The sequence below is a fragment of the Macrotis lagotis genome, chromosome 5 (genome assembly GCF_037893015.1).
Source record: "Macrotis lagotis isolate mMagLag1 chromosome 5, bilby.v1.9.chrom.fasta, whole genome shotgun sequence".
In the NCBI taxonomy this organism is placed as follows: domain Eukaryota; kingdom Metazoa; phylum Chordata; class Mammalia; order Peramelemorphia; family Peramelidae; genus Macrotis; species Macrotis lagotis.
Genome location: NC_133662.1, coordinates 243,832,523 through 243,857,267, shown reverse-complemented (window position 1 = coordinate 243,857,267; position 24,745 = coordinate 243,832,523). Strand labels below are relative to the sequence as shown.

The window sequence follows — 24,745 nt, the reverse complement described above, 5'->3', positions numbered from 1 at the left end:
CCGCCCCTGGTCCCCCCAGAGCAGACACCAAGGTCTTCGGCGCCCTCCAGAGGCGCTTCCAGCGATCTGCCGATTCTCCTCCGGGCCCACCCCGCCCCGCCCCGGCTGCCCCAAACCAACTTCCCCACTGGTCGGGAAAGCCCGTCTGGGGTGGGAAGAGCCACCCGCCTCCATTCAGTATCTGAGCGTTGGGCTCCCTGTTCCCCAATTTTTGCCCCTCCTGTCGAAGGATCTACATTTCCATCTCCAGGCTTTGTCCTTCCTCGTCTCTACATCTCCCTTCCCAGGCCCTTCTGCTCACTCCAGTCCTCTCCGGTCCCTGCTCCCATCCATTCCATCTCCAGCATCCCTTCCGCAGTTACCTCCGTCCTCTATACTCTTCTCCATCCACCTTTTGTCTGTTCTGTTTCTCCTCTGTTCAACTCATTTCTACTCCCTTCAGTTGCCATTCACCCTTAGCTCAGTCAAGTTTTTTTTTAACAAGGCAGTGGGGAAGTGACTCGCCCAAGGTCACACAGCTAGGTAATGATTGTGTCTGAGTCTGGATCTGGATCTGAACTCAGGTCCAGCTAGCTGCCTCCATCCACTCTTATCTCAGTTCCTTTTCTTCTGTCTTCATCCTTCTCCTGGCCCGCTCTCTTCGTCTCCCTGTCTCATTCCCATTTTCCTAGCTCCCAATGGCCCCATTCCCGTCCATTGTCCCCATCTCCCGTGTTCCCCTCCCTCTCTATCTCTATTCCACAAGCCCCTCATCTCTGCCTCCCCCTTATTCCAATGTCCTTATAGATCCAGGACTTCTTAGATTTACAGCTGATATTCCAAGCAATATTTTTGTTAGGGTTTGGGGGGGGGCAAGGCAATGGGGTTAAGTGACTTGCCCAAAGTCACGTAATTAGGTAATTGTCGAATCTGAGATCAGACTTGAACTCGGGTCCGCCTGACTCCAGGGCCAGTGCTCTATCCATTGCGCCATCTAGCTGCCCTTCCAAGCAATATTTAATACAGCTTTCTCTCCTCTACTCGAGGTCTCTATCCTTCCAGTATCTCCTAATTCTCTAATACCTACCATTTCTTTTTAAACATTCCTTTGTGGAATAGCCAAGCGGCACAGTGGATAGAGCACTGACTCTGGGGTCAAGAGAGCCTGAGTTCAAATTTGGCCTCAGACACTTGATACTAGCTGTATGGCCTTGGGCAAGCCACTTAACCCTATTGTTGCACCAAAAAAAAAATTTGTTACCCCCAATTTCCATGCTTTGGATCTTTTAATTCTCTCCCTTTTCCCTCTCCAGGAGGACATCCTCTCTACTCTTTGAAGTTTCTCTTCCATTTGAAGAGAGGAGTTGTAGAATAAAGGAGAGAAAGATCATGCGCCTTGCAGGGGAATGCGATTTCCCTTTTTAACCAGTCCCATTTGCTCCATTAACCCTCTTGCCCAAGTCAGAGCCAACAGCCCCTCCCCACCCACCATCTCCTTCTCCAGTGATCAGTCCATTCCTGTCTGTCCCTTCCAATTCTGACTCTCCCTCTGAGATGGCCACATTAGCTAATTTGGCCAAGAGACCGGACCTTTCACAGCTCTGCCCTCGTAAAAAGGGTCTTTTGTAACCCATCTCTCTCTCTCTCTCTCTCCTTTCTCTCTCTCTCTCTCTCTCTCTCTCTCTCTCTCTCTCTCTCTCATCTTGCCCCCCTTTCCAGTTTGCACTAGTGCCATAGTGCCATCCATTTGCAAATGACTCCATTTGAGCCATAACACTTCTCCAATTGGATAATAAGCACAGACTTAAAGAATAGTTTCCTCCTTATCCTTACCCTTAAGCCCCGCCATCGTCCATGGGATGAGTACAGATCTCAGTATTCCCATGACTCTTACACTTCCAGGCCATGAACAGCAAAGAAAAAGGTGCTCACACCTCCCACCTAACTCCCTGCAATCACCCCCCTTTCATTCTTTCATCTCCCCTATCTCAGCTTTCACTTTAAAGTCTTCTTTCACAGCCCCCCCACTCTACCTAACTAGTGATTTAGGCAAAGAGGGAGCCACCTCTCATATCCCCCTAAGATGATCTCCTTTTTTGTGACGCTAGTCACCAAAATCTCATTTCTCTCCGAGTGGATTCACCAACTCTAAAACCTCACTGTCTCTCCAGCCATTCTTCTCGTTTCTTCCCTTTCGCTGCTAGTAAGAGGGAATTACGGATTCCCCAGTTAGAACTGATGTAAACCTCAAAGACCATCTAGTCATCCCTTTTACAAATGAGGGAATTGAGGCTCTGGGAGTTGAAAGTCATCCAGTATCCGATGCTCTGCTCCACAGCCAGCATGTTTTTAGAAATTTTCAATACCAATAAAAGCCCTCCCCCTTTAAGACGCCCTACTTCGAACTTGGCTCCCTCTCCCATTTTTTTAACCGACACCCGGATAGACCTTTCTCAGGGTCAGGGATCATTGGATTTAGAGCTAGGAGGAATCTTAAGCTTTCAAGAACAACCCTGCCCCCCCCCCCCCGATTTTGACTGACAAGGCTGTCTAATATCTGGCATTGTTTCCACTGCCCCTGTGACTGGCCTCCACCTCTCAGGGTAATGGGACTTCCCGTTTACTCCATACTCTCCATTCCTCCTCATCAGTTCATCCCCCAAAACTCTTCTCAGACTGTTTAGGCTCTTGGTTTGTCCTCCAGGGCCCTTCCAATCTATCACTTGCCCCTCTTGCCTCCCTCAAGACAGTGTTCTTCTTCCTTCCCTCCTCCCCCTTTGCTTTCTCCCTTTTCCCTCCCTCCGTTCCTTCTTTCTCCTTTCCCTGCCTTCTTTCCTGCCCTTTCTCCCTCAGCCCCTGGAAGGTGACACGCTGACGTTGTCCTGGAGGTGGTTATGACGCTGCAGCGGCGGACTCTGTGGCGTCAGGGGAGCGGGAGAGTGAAAGTGGGTGCAGGTGGAGGGAGTGCTTTCTCTCTGACCTCTGAAGAAGGCACGACCTCTTTCCTAGGGCTTCGAAACTAAGAGCTGGCAAAGAGCCGCCCACCGAAGCTTCCTTCTCTGCCCGGGCAGAGATGGTTATAGTTGATAACAAGGATTTTGGAGCACTTTAGCCTCGACAAATTACTTCTTGTCTGTGCCCTCATTCCAGCTTCACAAAGAGGCCTGTGAAGCAGACACCTGCTACAGGAATGATCCTATTTTACAGGAATCGGAAACTGAGCCTGAGTGAGATCGTCATGATTTGCCCCAATTCGCTCAGCTAAGTCGGGGCCAGAGTCCAACTCGAACCCAGAGTCCTTGGTGTCTGGTCGCAGAGCCGATGTTTGCCCCCATTCCTAGCTGAACCCCATCCGGCCTGGGGCCTCGCTTGGCTTGACCATTTCCTTTCCGTGGATGATGCTTTCCCTGAGCCTGTGACCACCAGGCCCTGTTGCCTCCCCGAGCCAAGGCAGACTACCCCTAGAGTGCGGAGACGCCCTCTTCTGGTCCCACAGGGAAGGGCCCCCTGAGGGAATGGATGCAAGTGCAAGTCGCTATGGTCCCCAGCGCCTCTACCCCCGGCCCGCCCACCCCCAGTCTATCTTCCATCGATTCTCTCCAGGCGGAACCCCTCGCGCGCGCGCACCCACACACGCGCCCACCCACACACCCCAGTGGGGCTGCCAGGAGGGAACTGAACGTCTTCCTACCCCAGGGGCCCAAGCTGGTGCTGACCCCTCCCGCGGCCCCCCCAAGGCACGCTCCATATTTGCCTCTTCCTCTCCGGCTCCCCCTCCCTCGGCCGTCGCTGCTATAAATAGCCCCTCTTCCCGTTTCCTAAATTCCCTGCTGACGTCGGAGACACGTCAGTGTGTAGGAGCCGCGGCCGCATGAATGAGGAGCCGGCCGGAGTACTATCTGGGCTATAAAAGCTGCGGCGCGGTGGCGACGGCTGCGGGAGCTGAGCGCCGGGGGCGGGGGCGCCAGGAGGCCGGCCGGCCGAGCGAGCGACTGTCCGACTGCGCCTCCCAGGTGAGAAGGGTCCGGGAGGGCTGGCAGGGGGCTGGGGGCGAGCTAGGCGGAACGGGGGCCCGGCGGAGGCTGGAGTGCGGGGAGATGGGGGAGTGCGGGGAGATGGGGGGCCCGACCCCGCACGTGCTGCTGCCTGGACCGCCCCGCTTGGCCTCCGCAGGACCCCCCCAGGAACTGTTGGAGGGCTTGGCCGTGGCCGTGGCCGAGCCCTCTCCACCTGGGAAGGCAGCCCTCGGTTGGGTTGGCTAGGTGGGACCCCACAGCGCTTCTCTCTCTCTCTCTCTCTCTCTCTCTCTCTCTCTCTCTCTCTCTCTCTCTCTCTCTCTCTCTTCCCCCCCCCCCCCCCAGTTGCACCGATCCACCCACTTCTGGAGCCCTGGGACCAGCCCGCGGCAGAACCACTCCATTCCAGTCCCTCCAGCGGATCAGTTAGTCGCCCAGAGCTCTCCTTCCTGCGCCATCCTAGGCAGGGGTGGGGGGAGTGGGAGGGGGAGGCGGGAATCCGCCCCCTCTGCTGTCCCCTGCCCCCGCCTGCTTCGCCTCCCCCCGGAGGGACCCATTCCCGTAGACCCCCTGCCCCCCAGCGGGGTAGCTCTTCGCCCCCCCTCCGCCCCCTCTCTGCAGCGGCGGTGGCTTGGTGACTCAGCCTCGGCGGCCAGAACTGGGGGTGGCAGGGTGCGGGAGAGGGGAGGACGTGCTTCTACTGGGGTAGAGCCACACCGTCCTCCCTGGCTTTGCAGGACTTCTCCAGGAACCCCCCTCCTCGCTTTTCCCTCATCTCGGGGATCCAGCGTATCTCCTTCACTCTTTCCAAATCCCCCTCGCCAGACGTCCCCCTCTCTCTTACAAATCTCCCCCTCCCTCCGTTCCCATCCACCCGCACCCCTCCCTGGGTGAGAGCAGCCCAAGCCTCGGAGCTGTCCTCTCAGCACCAGGAGCCCCACTCAGCGGCCCGCCTCCGAGCTCTCCCCCCGTCTCTTCTCCCAGACCCTTCCCCCTTCAGCCACCGGAACTGCCCCCTCCCTCTCCCCTCCCCCGCTGCAGCCTCCCACGTCACACTGGTTCTGACGTCAGGGGCCGCGTGCTGAGCCCCCATGCCCTGGCACCTTGGAAGGAGGGAGGGGAGAGGGAGCGCCTCTCATGCTGGGGGCGGGGGTGTGCGCCTGTCTCTCCGAGCCGTTGAGGTTCCAGCCGCTTGCTCCGGTCCCTGTCCAGAGCCGCTGCCCGGCGGCAGCAGGAGGAGACTTCATTCAGGTCCGGCCCGGGCAGCGCGCCGGCACCTTGGCTCTAGACTGCTTACTGCCCGGGCCACCCTCAGTAACAGTCTCCAGTCACGGCCACCGACGCCTGGCCCCCGCCCCTGGACGCCCGGACCCTGCCGGAAGCCCCCGCAGACTCCCTCCGCCCCCCCTCAGCATCTCTGCCCCAGAACTTCGCCTGCTCTCCCTCGCCACCCCCCTTCCGCACATTTGGCTCCCTTTGGTGCCCCAATGTGGCCCCGGATGATGCCCAAGACCCCAGCCCCGACGCCGCAGCTGAGTCCCAGGGGGTGGGGAGCGGGTCCGGGAACGGGAAGAGCTCCGCCTGCCCCGGGGCCCTAGGTCTGGGCGGCCCTCCTGCCCGAGGGCCCTGCCTCGGCGCTGTCCGCGGTGCTGATCCCCGCGGACCTCGGCTCCGGGCCCCAGCCCGAGCCTCTGCCGCCTCCAGCCCCCCAAGGCTGCGGGGCTCGCGTGCAGGCTCGGCTCGCAGGTCCGGGGGTGTCCGCAGACCCCGCGGGAAATGCCGCAGTCCACTCCCAGCTGCGGCCCCGGACATCCGGGACTCCAGGGCCCCGGCCCGGAGAATTTCACGGGGGAAGCAGGACTAGACATCGATGGCCTTGAGCGCGCAGCGCCCCCCCCCAACCCCCTTTGGGCCCGGGGCTGCTCCGGCGCAGTGCCCTCCCCCGAAACTGCGCCGAACCTCTTCTCCACCCCCACCCCCCAGCCTAGGCTCAGCCCCGCAGCAGGCTCTGACGTCAGGAGGCCACGGAGATGCCGTCATCGCGCCCCCCCCCCCCGCTCCCGCGTCTCCAGGGCAACCGTGGCTTTCGATTGTTACTGTGGGAACCGGGGGTAACAGTCTACAGCCATGGTCGCCCCGCAGCACGCCCACGCGGCCGTCCCTCCCCCCTTCCCATCCTCTACCGCCCGCCCCGTCTGGGGGCTGCGGGAGGGGGGCGGGCCTGCAGGCGGGGCGCAGCCTGAGGGGGCGGGGTCGTCGGCTCTCGGTCCCCCCACTTCCCCCTCCCCTGGGCGAGAAGCAGGAATCAGGCAGGCGCCTCTGATGGCAAAGCATTGTCCTCCATCTCTCGGCACCATTTGGGGCTGGGGGTGCTCGGCATTCCTGGGTGTAAACACAACTTGAGGGGCCGTCCCACCGCCGCTCCGTACCCCCCCCCAAAAGGAGAGCAGCCCCGGACCGAAGCTCCTAAAGATCGCATCCGTTTGTCACGGTGAGTCTGTATCTATGTCTGTCTGTCGCCATGAATCTGTCAATGGTGCGCCTTCTCTCTACGAAACGCCCTCCCCTGTTGCCATCTCTCCCTCCCAGCGCCTAGAGATGATTAGTCACAGCCTCCCCAGGCCCACTCCACCCCCTTTCTCTTCGAAGCCCTCCATGGCCCAAAAGGAGAAAGGTGAGACTTGATGCCAAGGGCTCTGTTCAGCCTCTATGCGCCGATGATAATGTCGGACATCTTTGGCTGCTGGGGATCAAGTCTCCCAGGGATGGATTTGAGAACAGAATCTTTCCAGGGATCTCTTCCCCCACCCCCAATACACCCCCCCCCAAGGTGAGAGACCCTGGCGAGAATAATCATGCTGAGGTCAGGAGACAAACCCAGAATACAAGCACAGAAGAAGAAAACATGAATGGCTTAAATACAACTTATCATCGGCATAGTCCCTTCCCCAGCATCATTTAGTGTGGCGAAGGATAATCAGAGCAGTCACGTTCTCCTAGGATACCTAACCTCAGTCAGGTAAAGTCCTTCTAAGTGCTGGTTTCCAGAAAGGTCTTAAGTCGATTTCAGCCATAGTGTGGCAGGTGGCCTTCCTGGAGCCCCTACTGCTCAAACTGTAGGTAGCTCTATTTAGGGTCCACTTTGCAGATAGGTAAGCAGGTAGAACATGAAGCATCCTAGCCCCCTTCAAACAGGTAGGGAGACAACAGGCTGTGGGTTTAAGTTTCCCTGTTCTAGCTCTGTAGGGAGAGGGAACTTTGCTTTGCTATTTAATTCCATCCAGGGGAAAAAGTCTTGGGTTAGAAGGCTACGATTAGGAGAGATCTGAGATAATTAGACCAACTCCCTCATCCACGGATAAGGGAAATATTGTAGGGGGAAATGATTTATTCAAGGATAGTAAACTTTAAAATATATATATTTTATTCATCTACATACAGTGGTAGTTTTCAACAATCATTGTTACAAGGTTTTGATTTTCACATTTTTTACAGAAAGCAATTAATATAAGTTATACATGTATAATGTCCAACACATCCATGTTAATCATGTTGCAAAAGACTCAAGTAATAACAGGGGAAAAAAACAGGAGAGAAAAAATACATAAGAACTTTTAAAAATCGGGGATGGTAAGCTTTGGTCTTCGTTTCAACTCCATAGTTCTTCAGACTAGTAAACTTGTGTCCGAGCTAGAATTAGAACCCTGGTTTTCTGGCTCCTTCCTGACTAGTTCTTTTCATCAGTTAGTGTACTCTCTACACCTGGGGACTGTGGGTCTGTGAACCATGAGGTGTAGGTCCTTTGTAGGGCTGTGGAGAGAGAAGGTAGAAAAGGAATCAAGCAGAAAGGGAAACCTGTGTCTTAAAATGGAGAAAGGTGGCACACACTTGGCAGGGGGTGAGATCACAGAACCATAGAATTTAGATCCGGAAAGTCTTCAGACATTTAGTCTCATTCTTTCATTTTACAAGGCCCAGAGAACAAGTGACTTATTCAGGAGCCACAAACAGGTAAACAGGAGAGACAGAAGTGCTGAAGCACATGATGAGGTAGTTTCCTTACAAGGCAGCATAGAAGAGGGAAAATGCTGGATTAGGAATCAGTCTACTCCCAATTCTGACACAAATCTAGCTATGATCTTGAGCAATTCAGGCTTTGGTTCTTTTCCATTATTTTAAGTTACATTACCCATCCTCCTCCTCCTTCTCTTCCATCACCATCACCATCATCTCTGGGTCTTGATAGCATTTTGTTTGGTTGTTCCCCTTCTCTCCTCCCCATTATACAAGGTACAATCAAAATCTCATCTTTCATTCTTAGAATGCTGAGAGCCTAAGCAAAACAAACATTTATTTTCTAGATCAGGAAATGGGGGGAGGGGAATCTCACACCTTAGGCTCACTCTTTCCTCTTTTCCCTGCAAAGTACTCACCTCTCCCATGTTAGAATCTTATCTAACAGGCTTGTGCCTCAAGATTGTGCTCATAGCTGCCCAAGCGCCAGTTTCACCCAGACATTGGGGGGGGGAGAGGTAATGTCATGCTCAGTGGGAGGGGATCAAAGCAAAGGGAGGCTGAGAAATTATACAAATGAGACATATCAAAGGCTAATTGATGAACATGGGAAGGGCTACTGGCTTGTGTGAAAATGTGAAGAAACTCCAGTTTATTTCACCTTCCCATGCTTTGGGTTCTTTCTACCATTTCACTGTCCACATCTTTTGGCTACAGACTTACTAAATTACTCCAATGTATATTCAGATCTTGCTCCAAAGGCCAGAGAAGGGAAAGGGGCTCAAGCCAACAGACTTGATCCCTGGAACACCCCTCAAAGCACGGATCCCTGTCCACTATTTTAAGCCCTCTTTAAAAGGCTTCAGATTGTGCTTTTACTCCAATGCCCAATGCCTGAGGGCTAGCTAGGGGTAAAGCTGGTTGAAAACTCCAATCAGTAAGCATAAAGCACCTATCATGTGCCCTCAGGCTCTGTGCGTCAGCGCTGGGGATACAAGAACCCAAAGACAGTCCCTGCCTTCAAGGAGTTTACAGTCTTAACAAGAAGACAAAATGCAAACAGATACACAATGCAAGCTATATACAGGATGAAAAAGAAAATTAATAAGACATTGAAATTAAGAGTTGGGGAAATTTTCCTAGAGAAAATGAGCTTTTCATTGGAACTCAGAAGAAACTGGGGGGGTGTGTCAGTAGAGGAGGAAGCTCATTCCAGGTATGATCTGCAGCCTAAGAAAGTGCCCATTAAAAGAATGCAGTCCAGTGTCACTGGATCAAAGAGTAAATGGTGAGGGGGGAGTAAGGTGTAGGAAGACTGGAAAGGTAAGGGGGGGGGGGCTAGGTTAAAAAGGACTTTGAAAGCCAAATAGAGCATTTTTTTTTAGGGTTTTTGCAAGGCAAATGGAATTAAGTGGCTTGCCCAAGGCAACACAGCTAGGTCATTATTAAGTGTCTGAAAGCAGATTTGAACCCAGGTATTCCAATAGAGCATTTTCTACTTGATTCTAGAAGTAACAGGAAGCTACAGTTGTTTTATCAAGGAAGAAAATGACATGGTCCAACCAGTGCTTTAGGAAAATCACTGAACAGAGGATGGAGTGGGAAGTGGGAAGAGAAGAGAAAGGCCAACCCCACCACAGGCTACTGCAATAATTCAGGGATGAGGTGATCTTCATGGAAGCTGAGCAGTGTCAGAGGGGAAGACAGTGTATATTTGAGAGGTGTTGCTAAGGGGACATTGACAGACAGTGGCTTGGTCATGGGAGGTGAGAGAGATGAGGAATCTCAGGTGATCACTACATTGTAAGCCTGAGGGACCAGGAGATGGTGTTGCCTTCTACATAATAGAATGTAGGAGTAAGAAAGAGTTGGGGGGGGGGGGAATCATAAGTTCTGTTTTAGACATGGTGAGTTTAAGATGTCTACTGGACAAAAGGCAGCTAGGTGGCACAGTGGAGGACTTGAGTTCAAATTAGGCCTCAGATATTTAATAATTACCTAGCTGTGTGACCTCTGGCAAGTCACTTAACCCCATTGCCTTGCCCAAAAAAAAAGTCTACTAGACATAGGTGATGTCTGAAAGGCAGTTGAAGACTCAAGATTGGAGGTCAGTGGGAAGTACAGGGCAGGCTAGGTAGATCTGAGTATCATCAGAATGGACTCTCAAGCCATTAAAACCTGAGTGTGTCTCCATTCCTATCACTGCCAGGAGGGAAAATTAAATTACTGCCCTCATCAGATAAGCACAGAACTTTGGGTCTTGGTCACTGAAATCAAACATTCTAACCCCCCTCAGGAGATGGGATCATAGCCCAGAATAAAAGGAGTATGTACTCAGAGGTCTCTATGGCTATGGGGTTATACAGGTTTTCCCTTGTCTCAGATAATCTGGAAATAAGAGTATGAGGTTAGGTGACTGGGCTCATATCTAGTTGCTACATAGAACCGTTCTGTGACTTGATTCTACTAGTTACAGAGGAAACCCCAAGAAGCTCTAAGGAGGATGAGATTTGGAGCACAGTGTGTGGAAAGGGGTAAGTTAAGAGTGTACTAGACCTAAATCTTGCAGTGCAGGCAGCAATCCCTGGGCATCAATGACCAGCTAAAGAAGAAATCATTCTCTTCATCCATGGACAGAGCACCTTCAGAAGACCGAGTGGAAAATTAAATAAGAAACTTGGTCAGCTACTACCCAGGCACTGAATTTATTCTCATTCAAAATGTATTAAGCACCTATGATGAGGCAGGAGCTGGAGATCCACAAGTAGCCACACAAATATGTCACTTCCAGGAGGGAGCAACACTAATAAGGAGGGATGGAGGTGTGACCAGGGGCCAGATAACGATAACCCTCCCAATCCAGGGATAAGTGATTTGCCCAAGGCCACATAGGTAGTAAATGTCTGAGGTTGGCTTCAAACTCCCATTCCAAAGTCAGTGCTTTATCCACTGTACTATCTTGGGCAAAAAAAAACGACTGGAAGTCTGATGATGAAGGGCTTTTTTATGCTAAACAAGTTTGTGCTTTATTCTGACAATCTAATAGGGAGCCACTGGAATTGCTCTGAATAGGAGAGGAACATGACAAATGTGGAGGGAGGAGAAAAGGAGGCAGGCCACTCAAGTAGACTAATGCAGTAATTAAAGACAGCTGAATGAAGTATGGTGGTGAAAGTATGAGTGGAGAGGCTGGGCCAAACAAGAGAACAGAAAAGACTAGGTGTGAGATGGAAGAATGATCCCCACGCTGCACACATGGAGGCTTTAGAAAGATGGGTGTGACATCCACATCGTGGGGAATATTCAACAGGCAGTTTGATATCAAACACAACTAATTGGAGTTAAGATGTGATTAATAACATCACTCGGGAAGCGCTCGGCTGAATCCAGACTGAGAAGAAAACCAAGGGAGCACAGAGCCATCCATGTGCTTCCAAGTCTGGGTGGCCCAGAGGCTCCCACCGCAGCTGACACTCGTGTGCAACATCAAAACCCGCTTTATTGGGAGGCAACGCCGGCGCTTTGGCCTTAAATTCCCTTCAGGCCCACGAGCCCCGAGTTGGGGGGCCCCGAGGTCTGCTCCGGCCCGAGGCTCGCGGGAAGCCGCGCGGCTCGCTAGAACTGGTCCAGGAACTGCAGGTAGGCCTGGCGCTGGGCGGCCGCGGCCGGGATGAAGTGGCCCCCGGGGTGGCGCAGCGTCACGGCCCCCGAGAAGCGGCCGGCCAGCCGCAGGCTCTCCGGCGCGGGGATGATGCGGTCGCTGTCGCCCACCACGTGCAGCGAGGGGAGCCCCAGGGGCGCCCGCTGGAAGGGGGGGGCCAGGGCGGGGCCCCTGGGGATGAAGCCGGACACCAGGATGACGAAGCGCAGGGGCGGGAAGCGGGGGTCTCCGGCCTGGCCCAGCGCGCACACCAGCGCGGCCAGCGCCGCCCCCTGGCTGAAGCCCAGCAGTCCGTCCAGGGGGCCCAGGTCGGCCACGGCTCGCGCCACCGCGCCCAGGGCCGCCTCCAGGCCCCGGCACTCCGCCGGCTCCTCCAGGGCCGAGAACGCCGCGGCCCCGGGCTCCGAAAACCACCAGGCGCGGGGCTCCTCCTGCGGGGGGCGGGGCCCTGCGGGAGGGGAGAGAGGCAGGTGAGGGGCGGGGCCGGGCCGGGAGGGGAGAGAGGCAGGTGAGGGGCGGGGCCGGGAGGGGAGGGAGGCAGGTGAGGGGCGGGGCCGGGTGGGGTGGGAGGCAGGTGAGGGGCGGGGCCGGGAGGGGTGGAGGCAGGTGAGGGGCGGGGCCGAGCCGGGAGGGGAGGGAGGCAGGTGAGGGGCGGGGCCGGGCCGGGAGGGGAGAGAGGCAGGTGAGGGGCGGGGCCGAGCCGGGAGGGGAGAGAGGCAGGTGAGGGGCGGGGCCGGGCCGGGAGGGGAGAGAGGCAGGTGAGGGGCGGGGCCGGGCGGGGAGGGAGACAGGTGAGGGGCGGGGCCGGGCCGAGAGGGGAGAGAGGCAGGTGAGGGGCGGGGCCGGGTGGGGTGGAGGCAGGAGAGGGGCGGGGCCAGGTGGGGTGGAGGCAGGGGAGGGAGGCAGGTGAGGGGCAGGGGCGGCACTCACCAGCCGGCGGGGCGGGCTCCGGGACGGGGTGCGGGCCGGGGAGGAGCACGAGCTCCGCGCGGCCCCGCAGCGCCTTCCTCAGAGACCCGGTTTTCTCGCGGAAGCCGCGCTCGCTCTGTCTAAAACCCGCCAGGCACAAGATCCGCAGCGGAGGCCGTGCCTCCGACATGGCGCCTCCCGCGCGCCGGAAGCCGCGCGACCGCGAGCGGAAGCGGAAGCAATAGGAGGCGGGGTGGGGGAGGGGGCGGGGCCGCCAAGGAGCGCGCCGCAGGGGCCCGGGCCGCGGGCCGCCGGGTCAGGGCGCGGAGGCCGCCCCCTCCAGGCAGGCGCAGTCACTGCAGGCGGCGGGCGGCTCGGGCCCCTGCACCTGGCGGGGGAGAGGCGGGTGAGCGGAGGCTGCGCGGGCGCCCGCCCCGCCCTCCCCGCTTCCCCGCTGCGGCCGCTGGGCGGCGTCGTCGGCTCGCGCCCGGCCCACGCCGGACGGCGACCGCGCCTGCGCGCCCCTCTGCCCGGCGCCCCTCCCCACGCGCACGCGCACCAGCCGCACCTGCCGGGCCGGGCCCGAGGCCGGGGGCCGCTGGCGCCGCCGCGAGCTCGCGTGGTTCACGGTCCAGGGCCCGAGCGAGCTGCCGGCGTAGAAGTCCATGGGGTAGGGCCGCTGCCAGGGCACGTCCCTCAGGGCCACGGCGGCCTGGGCGGGCGGGAGGCGGCCTTGGAGCAGCTGCGGCGCCCCGGCCCGCCCCGCCCCCCAGCGCCCCCGGCCCGCCCCCCAGCGCCCCGGCCCGCCCCCCCCCAGCGCCCCCGGCCCGCCCCGCCCCCCATTGCCCCGGCCCGCCCCGCCCCCCAGCGCCCCGGCCCGCCCCCGCCCCCCAGCGCCCCCGGCCCGCCCCGCCCCCCAGCGCCCCCCAGCGCCCCCGGCCCGGCCCGGCCCGCCCCCCAGCGCCCCGGCCCGCCCGTACCTCGTACGGGGTGAGCAGGGGGCGGGGGAAGGCCGCGCCCCAGTCGATGGAGAGCCGCGGGCAGGCCACCTGCACCCAGCTGGACAGAGCCTGGCACTGAAGCGGGGCCCAGCGCCCCAGCACCCCTCCCCGGGCCCGGAGCCCCCAGCACCCCCCCCGGGCCCGGAGCCCCCAGCACCCCCACATGTTCCTGCTGGGGGGCTCCCGCCCCTTCTGTCTGACCCCCGTGTCTACTAAAGGCCTCTCTGACCCGCCACCTTGTTGCCCCGGGGTGAGGGGTCGGGGTGGGGGGCAAGCACCGGGGGACCAGGACTCACACATCCACTTGTGGGAACAGGCCGAGCTTGCTGGGGAAGATCTCAGAGAGCAGCAGCCTGAAGAAGGGGTGCCCCAAGTGGAGGAGGCGGGACTCCAGATGCTGTGGAAGACCCAATGGTTACCACTGGGACAAGCCCCCCCAGTCACCCATAACTGAGGGTCTCCCCTAGCCATCTACAGATTGCACCCTAACACAGCCCCAGGAGAACCAGAAATCCCCCTAAGGCCTCCACCTCACCTCCAGGATCTTGGGGCTCCCCTGCCGGCCCAAGGTGCCCAGGATGAGGCCCCAGGTGCGGGCAAAACGGGCAGCAGAGATGGCATCCTGGCGGGCGGCTTGCATCTGCTCGTGGCCATAGTGCTCCCTGGACATGACCTTACTGTATGGGTCATACCTGTGGAGAAGAACAGGCTGCCCAGGCTGTTTTCTGCCCTCCATGCCCACCAGGCTGTGCCCCCCATTCACGTGGCTTACACAAGCCCCATCTTCCACCCGCCCCTGCTGTGGAAGGCTAATTGAGAAGGGGGAAGAGAGAACAGTCCCAGGGACAAGGCAGGTGAAAGTGGGGAGGCTGGGGCAAGAGAGCTGCAGAGAAAGCGCAGCCCGGGCGGGTCTGGAAGCTTAACTCCTACCACGCCTGATGCCCAAGATCCTTGACCTATGGCCTGGTCTAGTCCTCAAAGGTGGCAAAGCAGAATTTCTACCAAGGTTAAAGTGGGGCCAAGACAGAAGCAAAGAGCCCCCTGCCCCCTCTCCAGCCGGTGGAGAGAACGGGTCTTGTCAAGGACCTCCACCCAACATCCCAGTACCTGTACGCAGAAATGCCAGGGTTGGCAATCATGATAGACTCAAGATGGAAGCGGCCATCGCCAAGGTACCTGTGAGTGGCAGAAGAATGTTGAGCTCGCCCTCTGAGGAAGGGGGGAGGATCCGAGGCCTCCCCCAACTCCTCATGCTGGGAAACCACACAGGCAGACAAGGCATTGCCTCTAACCCGCCGCTTTGGGAAGGGCCGGCCCAAGCCCCTTCCGGTCCAGTGGTCCAGCACTACCTTCCCTCTCAGGTGTGGGCGACAGCCTTCATCCTGCCCACCCTGGGGGACAGATTCAATTTCCACGAGCAGCTGCCTCTGCTCCTCCCCTAAGTGCTCAGTGGCCCCTAAGTGCAGGTACTTATTGGGGAGGAGATATCAACTGACCACAGGCGCCAGGGAAGTGGCTGCCGGGGGGGGCAGGGCTGGGCCAGACCAGACGGGAGTGGCGGGGGCCTGGCTCTAGAGCTGGATGTCCTCGGTCCTCTAAGGGCCAGACATCCTAGGATGAAGGCATCTTTGCTTTGCTTCGGGCAGCCCAGGGCGAGGGGGAGTGGAGAAACACCTCCTCCTCCCTCTCACTGGGGCCCCTCCTCAGGGCTGGGGAAACAGTTTTCTCCAAGGCAGTCTGCATTCACACAACATTAAGCATTTCCATTACCTAAAATAATTAGGCAGCAGGAGATGGTGTGCTCCTGCTCATTAGCTGTCCTGATGCTAAATTAATGGGGCTGCGGCGTGGACCCGGCCATTTGTCTTCTCCAATTACATCCCCACCACTTGGATCCCACGCCCTCCCAGTTCCCTCCCCACCCCCTCTCAATTCTCATCAAGATATTCCTATCTTTTCAGAACGCTAGCTGGCAAGCCCAGAGAAGCTGTGGTGGGACCTTGGCCCAGTCACCTGGCTCCTCTAAGATGAGGGGCCCTAGGCCAGAAGAAATCTCAGGCCCCCTGCAACCCCAGTGTACACAGTAGTTCGGTCCTCTGACCCCCTCCGGAACTCACACAACAGCCTGTACGTCCTCTGAGAGCCGAGGAGAGGTGCAGCCCAGGATCTCTCCGGGCGACAGAGGCTTGCACTGAGGGACACAAACTTTGTACTCTGTTCTCAACTCTTGGGCAGCTACCTGTGGTGAGGAAAAGGAAAAGGGAAAAGCCTGGTGGGAGGAGGGTCCTTTGGGAAGGCAGTTCAGACAACAGCTGCAAGGCAAGGAGATTTCTAGAACATTCCTTGATTCCACCCACCTGCAAAGTCGATACAAACTGGATGGTGCTGACCAGTGCCAAGGAAGTCGCTGGGGGGAAGGTGAGGCGAACCGAATCCAGGAAGTGGGCAGTGTCTATCCGGATATCCACAAAAACATAGAGCATCTGAAGACCCTGGGCTGAGACATCGATGGGCACTGGGGGCAGAAAGAAAGGGGTCAGGGAGGGACCTAGAGGGTGTGGCGTGGCTCATGGCTACAGAATTATCCCCACAGGCCACCTGGGGGGACTTGGGCACAGAGACCCCTCTTCTGCCCAGCCCTCCCCACCCCCCACTTAGGACCCCTTAGGACCTTTGTCGACTCAACCGAGCTTTACAACACCCACATCTGGGACAGCGCCTGTTTCTATGGCAACCAAATCCAAAGGATGGTTCTACCTGGGGATGGGGAGGCCTTGGCCTTCCCAGCAACCAAGAAAAAGGGACTGAGAGAGACAAGGAAATGAATGAGAATGCAGAGGAGAGGGGGAAGACAGAGGGGCCACAGCCGCCACACTGGCCCCTGGCTGTCCGTGATCTGTGTACCCAGGCAGCTGTGGCCGTAGTGCACCAGAAAGTCAGCTCCAAGGGCTCGCGCAGTGAAGTCATCCACACAGCAGGCACCATACGTCACGTCCCCCATAATTATGGCCTCAGCCTCTGTGAACCTGCCAGGAGAATAAAGGGAAAAGCATCAGCTCCAAAGGTCAGCCACCTGGAAGGCTTTCTTCCCTGCCCCACCCCAAGGAGCTTCTCTCTGTACCAAGTGGGAGGGACCCAACGACTACCACCTTCCACCTTGGCTCTGGTATTACTGGAGGATGGTCCTTACAGGACCCTGGGTATCCCCATTATCACATTCTGATATCCAAAGCACAAACACAGATCAATTCAAATCATTACCTACTTGGAGGTCTGTTATAGAAGCATACAAGGCCCCCACATGTAGAAAAGAACCCAAAGGAAGAAAGATCTTGAATGTAGTTGGAAAGGGTCACATATCCAGAGAGGAAGAAACTGCCCAGCACATGGGACCACATACAGCCCCTGCCATCCCAATCAGAGCTCCTCATGTAGAGGGTCTGTGCCAGTCACCCCCAATACATGGCAAGCACTACTGACAAGCCTCACGATCCAAAGAGAGTGGGATCTGGATGGCACATTGCTGTGGGCACCAGTGCTAGGCCTGAATCATTAAGGGGAAGGGAAAAGGAGAGAGTCACCATCCCACCCCACTGCCACAAACAGTGCCAGGCCTGAATCACCAACAGGGTAGGGTGGGAGTCAGAAAAATCCTTCCAAAAACACATCAAGCCACCCACCCCAGTCCTTGGCCTGGACAAGTATCAGGAGACTGGGCTGACCAGTCCACTGAGAGCCTGAGTTCCAGCAAGCCACCCCACCTAAGCACCCCAAATCAGACCCAGCCCAGCAGATTATTCTGCTCCTTAAAATGCAGCCTGGGCGTCTTGAGTCAGCCGTAGCACTTAATTTTTTATAGATTAAAATGTATGCAAATTGGCCCAAGCCCCAGAGAGCATCCCCAAGGGGAGTGGGGGAGAGACTGGAGAAGCAGATCTGTGGCAGCAGGATGGGGGAGTTGGGGAGGGGAGCAGCAGCAGGGGAGTGGGAGGTTCCCATCACGAGGTGACCTCCCCCCTCCCCGTTCTGGTGGTATGTTCCAGACAGCTCAGCACAAAAGGCCCCCCAACTGTGGCTAACTGTGTTGAGAAATCATGCAGTGGGGTGGGGGTGGGGGGCTTCCACATGCCGACTGCTCAAACATATTGACTTCCAGTATTGCAACATTTTGGTGCTTTGGAGGAAGAGACTCCCTCAGAGCTTTACCACTCCTTGAATCAACTGCAAATGTTTGTCCATTAACCTTCTATCCCCAGAGCCCCATGGTACCCCAGCCACTATATTGCCACCTCCCTGGGATCTGAATGCCCAATGCTATGACCAGAGGATGACCTTTCAACCTGAAAATCTTAAGTAGGTTGGGGTAGGAGAACAGGTCAGCTAGAGGCAGTTTCCCCTCTAGCAAGAGATGAGAGCCCAGATACACCCAGCCACCCCCACTGCCCCAAACCTGCTGGTCATTGCCTCACCTTTCCAGAATGTCAACAATGGTGCAAGCAAACATGAGCAGGCCTTCTGGCATCTGAAGGGCAACTGTGGGACAGAGTTGGGAGAAGATGGGGGAACCAGGCTGGGTGTGGCCACCTTCCCGTCCCATAGACCCCACTCCCTTGCTGCCCCTACCAGCTCTGAGCTCCCAGGATAGATGAGAACCCAGGCAAAGAAATTCCTGTACGTAGATGGATGGAGACACAGATCCAGAGAGGGGATGCTGCCCAGCATGTGGACACTGACCTCTTTACAGCCTCTTCATTACTACATGGGAGCCTTCTCCACTGACCGCTTACCCTTTTTGGCCTGTGCCTGTCGAACTCTCCAGATGGTCTTTGGGATCTCAAAGTTGTAGTTGGAGGGCAGGGCCCGGACAGCCTCCTGCAGTTGCAGGTCATCCAAGATTTCAGTGGGGATCTGATTGGCCAGACGGCCTCGGGGGAGCCCTGGACCTGGTGATACACAGTGGTGAGTCTTCCCTCAGTCCCACCATTCCTGTTCTCATTAGTCTCTGAGGACCCATCCCAAGTCACCTCTCTCTAAACCTGGAAATTCCAAAAGTCAAATGCCCAAGGCCAATCCTGGGAAAAGAAAAACCTTGCTTCCTCTAGTCTCCCACTAAACCATGGGTAGATGCTAGGTGGTGCAGTGGACAGAGCATTGGCCTTGGAGTCAGAAGGATAGGAGTTTGAATCCAGCTTCAGACACCTGACACTAGCTGTGACACCTTGAGCATGTCACTTAATCCTGATTGCCTCCCATCCAGGGCCATCTCCAGTCATCCTGAATCATGCCCAGATGGCTCTGGAGGAGAAAGTGAGGCTGGTGACTTAGCACAGCCCCCACCCCCAATCCAATTCATGTGCTTGCCACCTCCCTCATGTCATGGTCTTCTTCAAAAACGAAGGACAAACATTAAACCATGGGTATCCAACATTTGAGCTCTTCTGGGCCACATCACCCAAACAAACTTGTCAAGGGCCACATACAGAATTTAATATTTATAATTACAATGTAAAGGCATGTTACCCATGAATATGGCGAATATGTGAATATAAAACATTTTTTAAACAAACCCCCCCCCCGCCATTTTTGATGTGAACACTGAACATGCCCTCACCCATTCCTTTGTGATATGGGCCAAGGGTTGGACACCCCTGTGCTAAACTAATATTAAATTCTACAGCATGCATCCCCTATCACTTGGTGACTAGGAACAAGTGAATAGTGTAATCAGTGGTGGGGAGGTCTGGCTTCCATGTGTGTTTGAAGGGGACTGAGTGATGGAAAGAACCGTCCTCAAAATGCAGTGACCAGAAGAGGACTAGCTAGGATGGTAAGGGATCAGTCAACAGAGGAATGTTTAGCCATGGACAAGGGGGAGTAGCTCTGCTTGGCTCTAGATGGCGGAAGGGCCCAGAAGCTGCCAAGAGACAAATTTCAGACAGAAGGAAAAAAAATGGACTACTAAGAGCTGTCCACAAGAGGACTGAGCTGCCTGGGGAGGGAGTAAATGCCCAGTCGTCACTTGTGATTTTTTAGCCTGAGGATGCATGGTGTAGACCAGGGCTGTCCAACTTTTCAAATAAAATTTTCATTGAAACAATAGACAATATATTTTGCCATTTTAGTGAGAGCTCTGTGTAGCTGGGCTTCCTTAACTATGTGGGCTGTATAACACCGCCCTGTGGGCAGTGTAGCTGCATTTTGGACAGCCCTGATGTAGATGGATTCTTGATGGAGTTGGGGGTGGTGGTGCTGGACTCCTTGGCCTTTAAGATCCCGAGTAATCTAAGCAGAGATATATGTCACCTGGAATGGGGCTAGTATACACTTACATAGCATTTACTGGGAAAATCTCTAGACACCAGGAGTGAATCACTCCCACCCTCTGAGAAGGGGGCAGCTAACCGGCGCAGTCAGCCCTGGAGTCAGAGAGACCGGAGTTCAAGTCTGACACCAGACACTTCCTAGCTGTGTGGCCCTGGGCAAGCTGGCTTCACCCTGTTTGACCCTTTCCACATCTGTCAAAGAAGCTGGAAAAGTAAATAGCTCAAACCACTCCTATACCTTGACCGAGGAAACCCCCAATTGGGTCACAAATAGTCGACTGAACAACACGAGAACACTGAGTCTCTGAAAGGCAAGGCTACGGCTGACCCACGGGCACCTACAGCCATGTCCGCTATGGGAAGAAGACAGGAGCCACCCTGCACCCTCTGCCTTTGGGTTCGGGATGAATGCTGCACAGGTTGGGGCCGGTCAGAAAGCTTCTCCAGGCCAGAGCCCAGCTTTATCTAGTGACAGGACAGCCCAGTCCCACAACCGCCTAGAAGGCTGGCCTGGGGTGGCTGGCGTCGTCGGCAGAGCAGTAATCCAGGGCAGGAGGGCCGAGGACAGGGGGCGAGGGGCGCCCAGAGAGGGAAGGGTCCCCGAGTCAAAGTCCTCTTCCAGAATCCACCAGTGCGTCCTGCCTCGGGCCGGGCATGCCCAAGCCTGGGAGCCCAGGAGCCGGGGTGGGGGGGGGGGTGAGGAACAGGATCTGAACCCAGGACCCGCCTCCGCTTCCTCTGGCCTCGCCCTCTCAGTCCGCCTGGACCTGCCTAAAGTGGGGCCGGGGCCGGGGCCGGGACCGAGACCGAGACCGAGACCGAGACCGAGAACGAGACCGAGACCGAGACCGAGACCGAGACCGAGACCGAGACCGAGACCGAGACTGAGACCGGGGCCGGGGCCGGGGCCGGGGCTGGGGCTGGGGCCGGGGCTGGGGCCGGGGCTGGGACTGAGACTGAGACTGAGACCGGGGCCGGGGCCGGGGCTGGGGCTGAGACCGAGTGCGCAGCCCCTCCGGGAAGGGGCCCCCGGGCCCCCCGGGGCCCCCGGGCGTTGCGGGCCCCGCTCTGGGGCTCTCACGGATTCTGCCGGGGTCCTGGGGGGGCTTAGAAAGGAGGAAGCTGCGGCGACCGCCCGGGCCCTCGGTCGGCCCTCGGCCCCCGGCCTCGCCCTGGCCTCCCCGCGGCCGCCGCACCTACCTCGGCCTCCCGGGCCGCCCCGCACTCCCGCAGCGCGGGCCTCCGGCTCCGCCACCGCCGCCATGCTCGCCGCTCCCACGTGGGGACCCGAAAGGCAGCGCGGGCCGAGCCCGAGCGGCCGAGCGCGCAGGCGCGGCCAGAGGATCGCCGAGCAGCTCGAGCGAGAGGGCGGGGCGGCGGCGGGGGCGGGGCCTGGCGAGGAGGGGGCGGGGCTCCCTGCCCGAGGTCCGCCCGGCCTGGCCGGCCAGGTCCCGGGGCCCAGCCCGGCGCCCCAGGAGGAGGAGGAGGGAGCCGGGGGGCTCCCCCCCCCACATCCCCGCCCCCACCTGCAGCTCCAGGTGGGCGTCACTGTCCCATTTAAGCGCAGGGGCCGCACAAGTGAACCGGCCTGGCCCCGGGGGTCCCAAGCCCACGCGATGCCCCAGCTTAGCGGGCAGACAGGGAAGCCCCTCAAAAAGGGCCTTCCCCCCTGATTCTCGGGGACCCCTTCGACCCCCTTTGCCAATGGACGTTCTTCATCGAAGTGACCGTGTAGACCCAAGTCCGAGGGTAGAGGGGCTCAAGGACCCGAGGCCCAGCGGAGCCGCTGCCCAGCCGGAGACGCACCCTTTGGCTCTTTGGTCCCCCCGTTGCTCCGAGTCTGAAAGGCTGGGCTGGGCTGGGCTGGGCTGGGGGGCGATAATGCTCCAGCCCAACCCGCAGCAGAAAGCCTGCCAGTTGCGATGCCCTGGCTTTCTGGGCTGCTTTGTTCTCCCAAGCTCCCGGCCAGGCCTCCCCAGCTCCTCCTCCCCCCTCAACTAATCCAGGCCTCTGGCCCTTTAAGCGGAACTCCCCGAAGCCAAGCGGCCTCAGGCTCCCCCCGAGGCCCTCTCTGCTTAGAAACCCCTAATTAAGGTTCGGGAGAGAAGGGAAAACAAGAGCCTGGGCCTAAGCCTTGCCCTGGAGGCAGCAGTGAGAGAAAGAGGAAGCTTGGGAGGACTGGGAGCAAGCTGGTGGGGGGCTGGAACCTGGGTGAAGGGGCCCAGCCCTCACCAGTCCAGCCTGGCTCAGTCTCCCTTTGAGAAATCTACTGTGATGCCAGCAGGGCAGACTGTTCTCTTCCATGCCCTCTCCTCCTGTGTGGCCATGCTCATCTCCTCCAAGAGGCTCCTCTCAAAGAACGGAGGAGCTTCCCCAGCAATCAATCATCCCGTAGCACTTACTAATCGCTTGCTGTGTGGTCGGTCTGTCCTAAACAGGGCAGCAAAGGGGGAGCACCCAAAGGGCTTCTCTCAAAGAGCTGAGGAACCCCAGCAATCAACCAACAGCAACACTCACTGATGATGATGTTTGTCTTTCATTCTCAATACAAGATCAGGGAGGTGATCCTATGACAAGCACATGACTTGGATGGGGGGGGGGGGGGCTGTGCTAAATCACCAGGCCCACTTTCTCCTCCAGAGCCATCTGGTTGCAGTGGCAAGATAGGAATCAGGACGGGAGGTGGCCCAGGTTATGAGGCAATTGGAGTTGAGTGACCTGCCCAAGGTCACACAGCTAGTTAAGTTTCAAGTGTCAGACTCAAACTCCCATCCTCCTCCTTCCAAGGCCACTGCACCACCTAGCTTTCGGTATGTCCAGTCTGTCTGTCCTTATCAGTATTGTATTGTTTGTCCTTTGTTCTCAAAGACTGTGTCATAAAGGGAAGTAATGAATGTCAGGACAAACAAATGAACTGGATTTGAGTGAGGGGATGCTGCGCTAAGTCACCAGCCCCCCTGCTCCTCCAGAGTCATCTGGGTCCAGTGATAAGGTAGGAATCAAGACAATCCAATTGAAGTGACTTGCTCAAGGTCACTAGCAGTCAAGTGTCTGAGACTGGATTCAAACTCCCAGCCTCCTGACTCTAAGGCCGGTGCTCTATCAACTGCTCCTCCTAGCTTGCTGGGGGTCCAGCTTGTCCCAAGCAGACTTGCCAAAGAGGGAAGAGTCTCCAAAGGGCTCCTTTCAAGGAGCTGACAAACTTCCCCAGCAAGCAATCAACCAGCAGCACTTAACCACTTGCATCCCTGCCCGGACACATTTGCTCTGTGTCTAACTTGTCCCAAGCAAAACAGCAACGGGGGGCGACATGAGAGCTAGGAACCAAGGAGATACAATGATAGTAAAGGTGCTCCCAGATAGCTCCTGACCATCCTGGAAGGTAGGCATTACAAGATAATCTATTCTTCAAATGAGAAAATAAAAGGAGGCCTTGAGTGTGTGGGGGGAGCAGGATTTGAACCAAGGCTTCTTTGAACCATTTCTATTGTCTCTCCCTCTAGATGTACCGTGGTATGAGAATCCCATGAAAACACAGGGGCTGTCTGCTGGTTCTCTTTCACCCTGACTAAAGTGATGCTCTCACCACCTGCTGTTTTGGTCAGGTTAGGCTTCTAACCAGATTCTCTGCACAGTCATAGCCAAAAACACAAAACCTTTCCTATCCCCAGGGCAAGATCCTAAACTTTTGAACTTTGTCATCTTTCAGCCTGGACCTACTCGGGAAGACAGCCCATTCCAAGCCCAGGCACACCCACATAAATGCCAGTCTAAGGGTCCTGGCAGTGCTCCCAAGACCAGGTGGAGATTTGTCTCTGGGCATGTCTTCTGTCTCAAAGTCTCTGGCATCAGATCCTGGGGCTTCTCAGTGGGGCTGAGCCTGGCCTGGGAATTGAAGCCTGCCTCCCCCGTGAAACTTGGCTAAGTGAATCTTCCACCCACCTGCTTTCCTTATTTCCAAAGTGGCCTCAGAGCTGCTGGCCAAAGGCCAAGCAGGAATGAATGCCGACTCCTGAACGGCTTTGCCATTCACTCTTGGTCCTTACTCGTCTCTACATCTGGTCAGAAGGACCTGAGGACCCTGGCACTCCCAGAACCCAAACGAGACCGGGATGGGTTGGTCCCAGCTAAGGGCGAGGAGCGGTGATGGGGACCCCAGAATCTTTGTCTGCTCGTCAGATTCCTGCACTGGGTCACCAGTACACTCACCACCACTCTCCCTCCCCCCCACCTTCTGCTCCTCCCCCTCCCCTCCACATACATTCTCCCCCCCATCTCCCCGCGGGGGCTTCTTGGGCCGAATTACTCACCGGCCTGAGTAATTTCAGCACCTTGGGGAGGGCTCCACTAGCCCCGCTCCATCTTACCCCACGACTCCCGCCTTCGCGCCACCCCCATCCCTGCCCGGGCCCGGACTCCACAGCCGCTCCCAGCCCGCGTGGGGACCAAAATAACTCCGTCCCCCACGCTCTCCAACAAAAACCCGAGAGCGGACCCAGCAGCTGTCTTGGCCGGGGAAGAGTTTGTGTCCCTACTGGCCGCGCTCCCCCAGGAGCGGCTGGGAGACTGCAAGGAGCTGTCCAAACCAGACCGGCTCTGGGCTGACCCCGAGAAAATCTCAATCACCGCTTCTAGTGGCGCGTGCCTTCCTCTCCCAGACTGGCCCGGGCTCCCGGATCGGGAGCTTGAGGAGGCCCTGTCTCCTCACTGGGCCTCAACCTGGGGGCTTTCCCTCCCTCTTAATTTCCTCTCTTCACTGCGCCTCATAGGAAGGATCTGAGACCCGGGCTGACCAGGGAATGGGTTGGAGAGGCAGAACGGACCCACTTGGGCTCCAGCTTG

At 57.3% G+C, this 24,745-nt stretch overlaps 2 protein-coding genes and 1 long non-coding RNA gene across 5 annotated transcripts; 1 reads left to right on the top strand and 2 right to left on the bottom strand.

Annotated features, from left to right (window-relative positions):
* Positions 1–6,140: 6,140 nt before the first annotated feature.
* LOC141488821 (uncharacterized) lies at positions 6,141–24,004 on the top strand. 3 transcript variants are annotated; one of them, XR_012468799.1, is made up of 5 exons: positions 6,141–6,486; positions 15,542–16,644; positions 18,207–18,539; positions 23,407–23,508; positions 23,613–24,004. It is a non-coding gene; the product is annotated as an uncharacterized LOC141488821 (long non-coding RNA). The 3 variants fall into 3 exon arrangements; XR_012468801.1 differs by having other exon boundaries at positions 6,142–6,486; positions 18,325–18,539; positions 23,613–24,002; XR_012468800.1 differs by lacking the exons at positions 23,407–23,508; positions 23,613–24,004 and adding an exon at positions 18,838–19,635 and having other exon boundaries at positions 6,142–6,486.
* Positions 11,492–12,838, bottom strand: OVCA2 (OVCA2 serine hydrolase domain containing). Its single transcript, XM_074189199.1, has 2 exons — positions 12,601–12,838; positions 11,492–12,118 (listed from the first exon to the last, which is right to left on the bottom strand). The coding sequence occupies exons 1-2, from the start codon at positions 12,767–12,769 to the stop codon at positions 11,625–11,627; spliced, it is 663 nt and encodes a 220-aa protein (XP_074045300.1). The 5' UTR covers positions 12,770–12,838; the 3' UTR covers positions 11,492–11,624.
* Positions 12,807–21,205, bottom strand: DPH1 (diphthamide biosynthesis 1). The gene is made up of 12 exons (XM_074189198.1): positions 21,104–21,205; positions 18,368–18,523; positions 18,050–18,113; positions 16,485–16,606; positions 15,938–16,095; positions 15,698–15,819; positions 14,688–14,756; positions 14,116–14,272; positions 13,877–13,977; positions 13,560–13,638; positions 13,148–13,291; positions 12,807–12,967 (listed from the first exon to the last, which is right to left on the bottom strand). The coding sequence occupies exons 1-12, from the start codon at positions 21,165–21,167 to the stop codon at positions 12,896–12,898; spliced, it is 1,308 nt and encodes a 435-aa protein (XP_074045299.1). The 5' UTR covers positions 21,168–21,205; the 3' UTR covers positions 12,807–12,895.
* Positions 24,005–24,745: the final 741 nt, after the last annotated feature.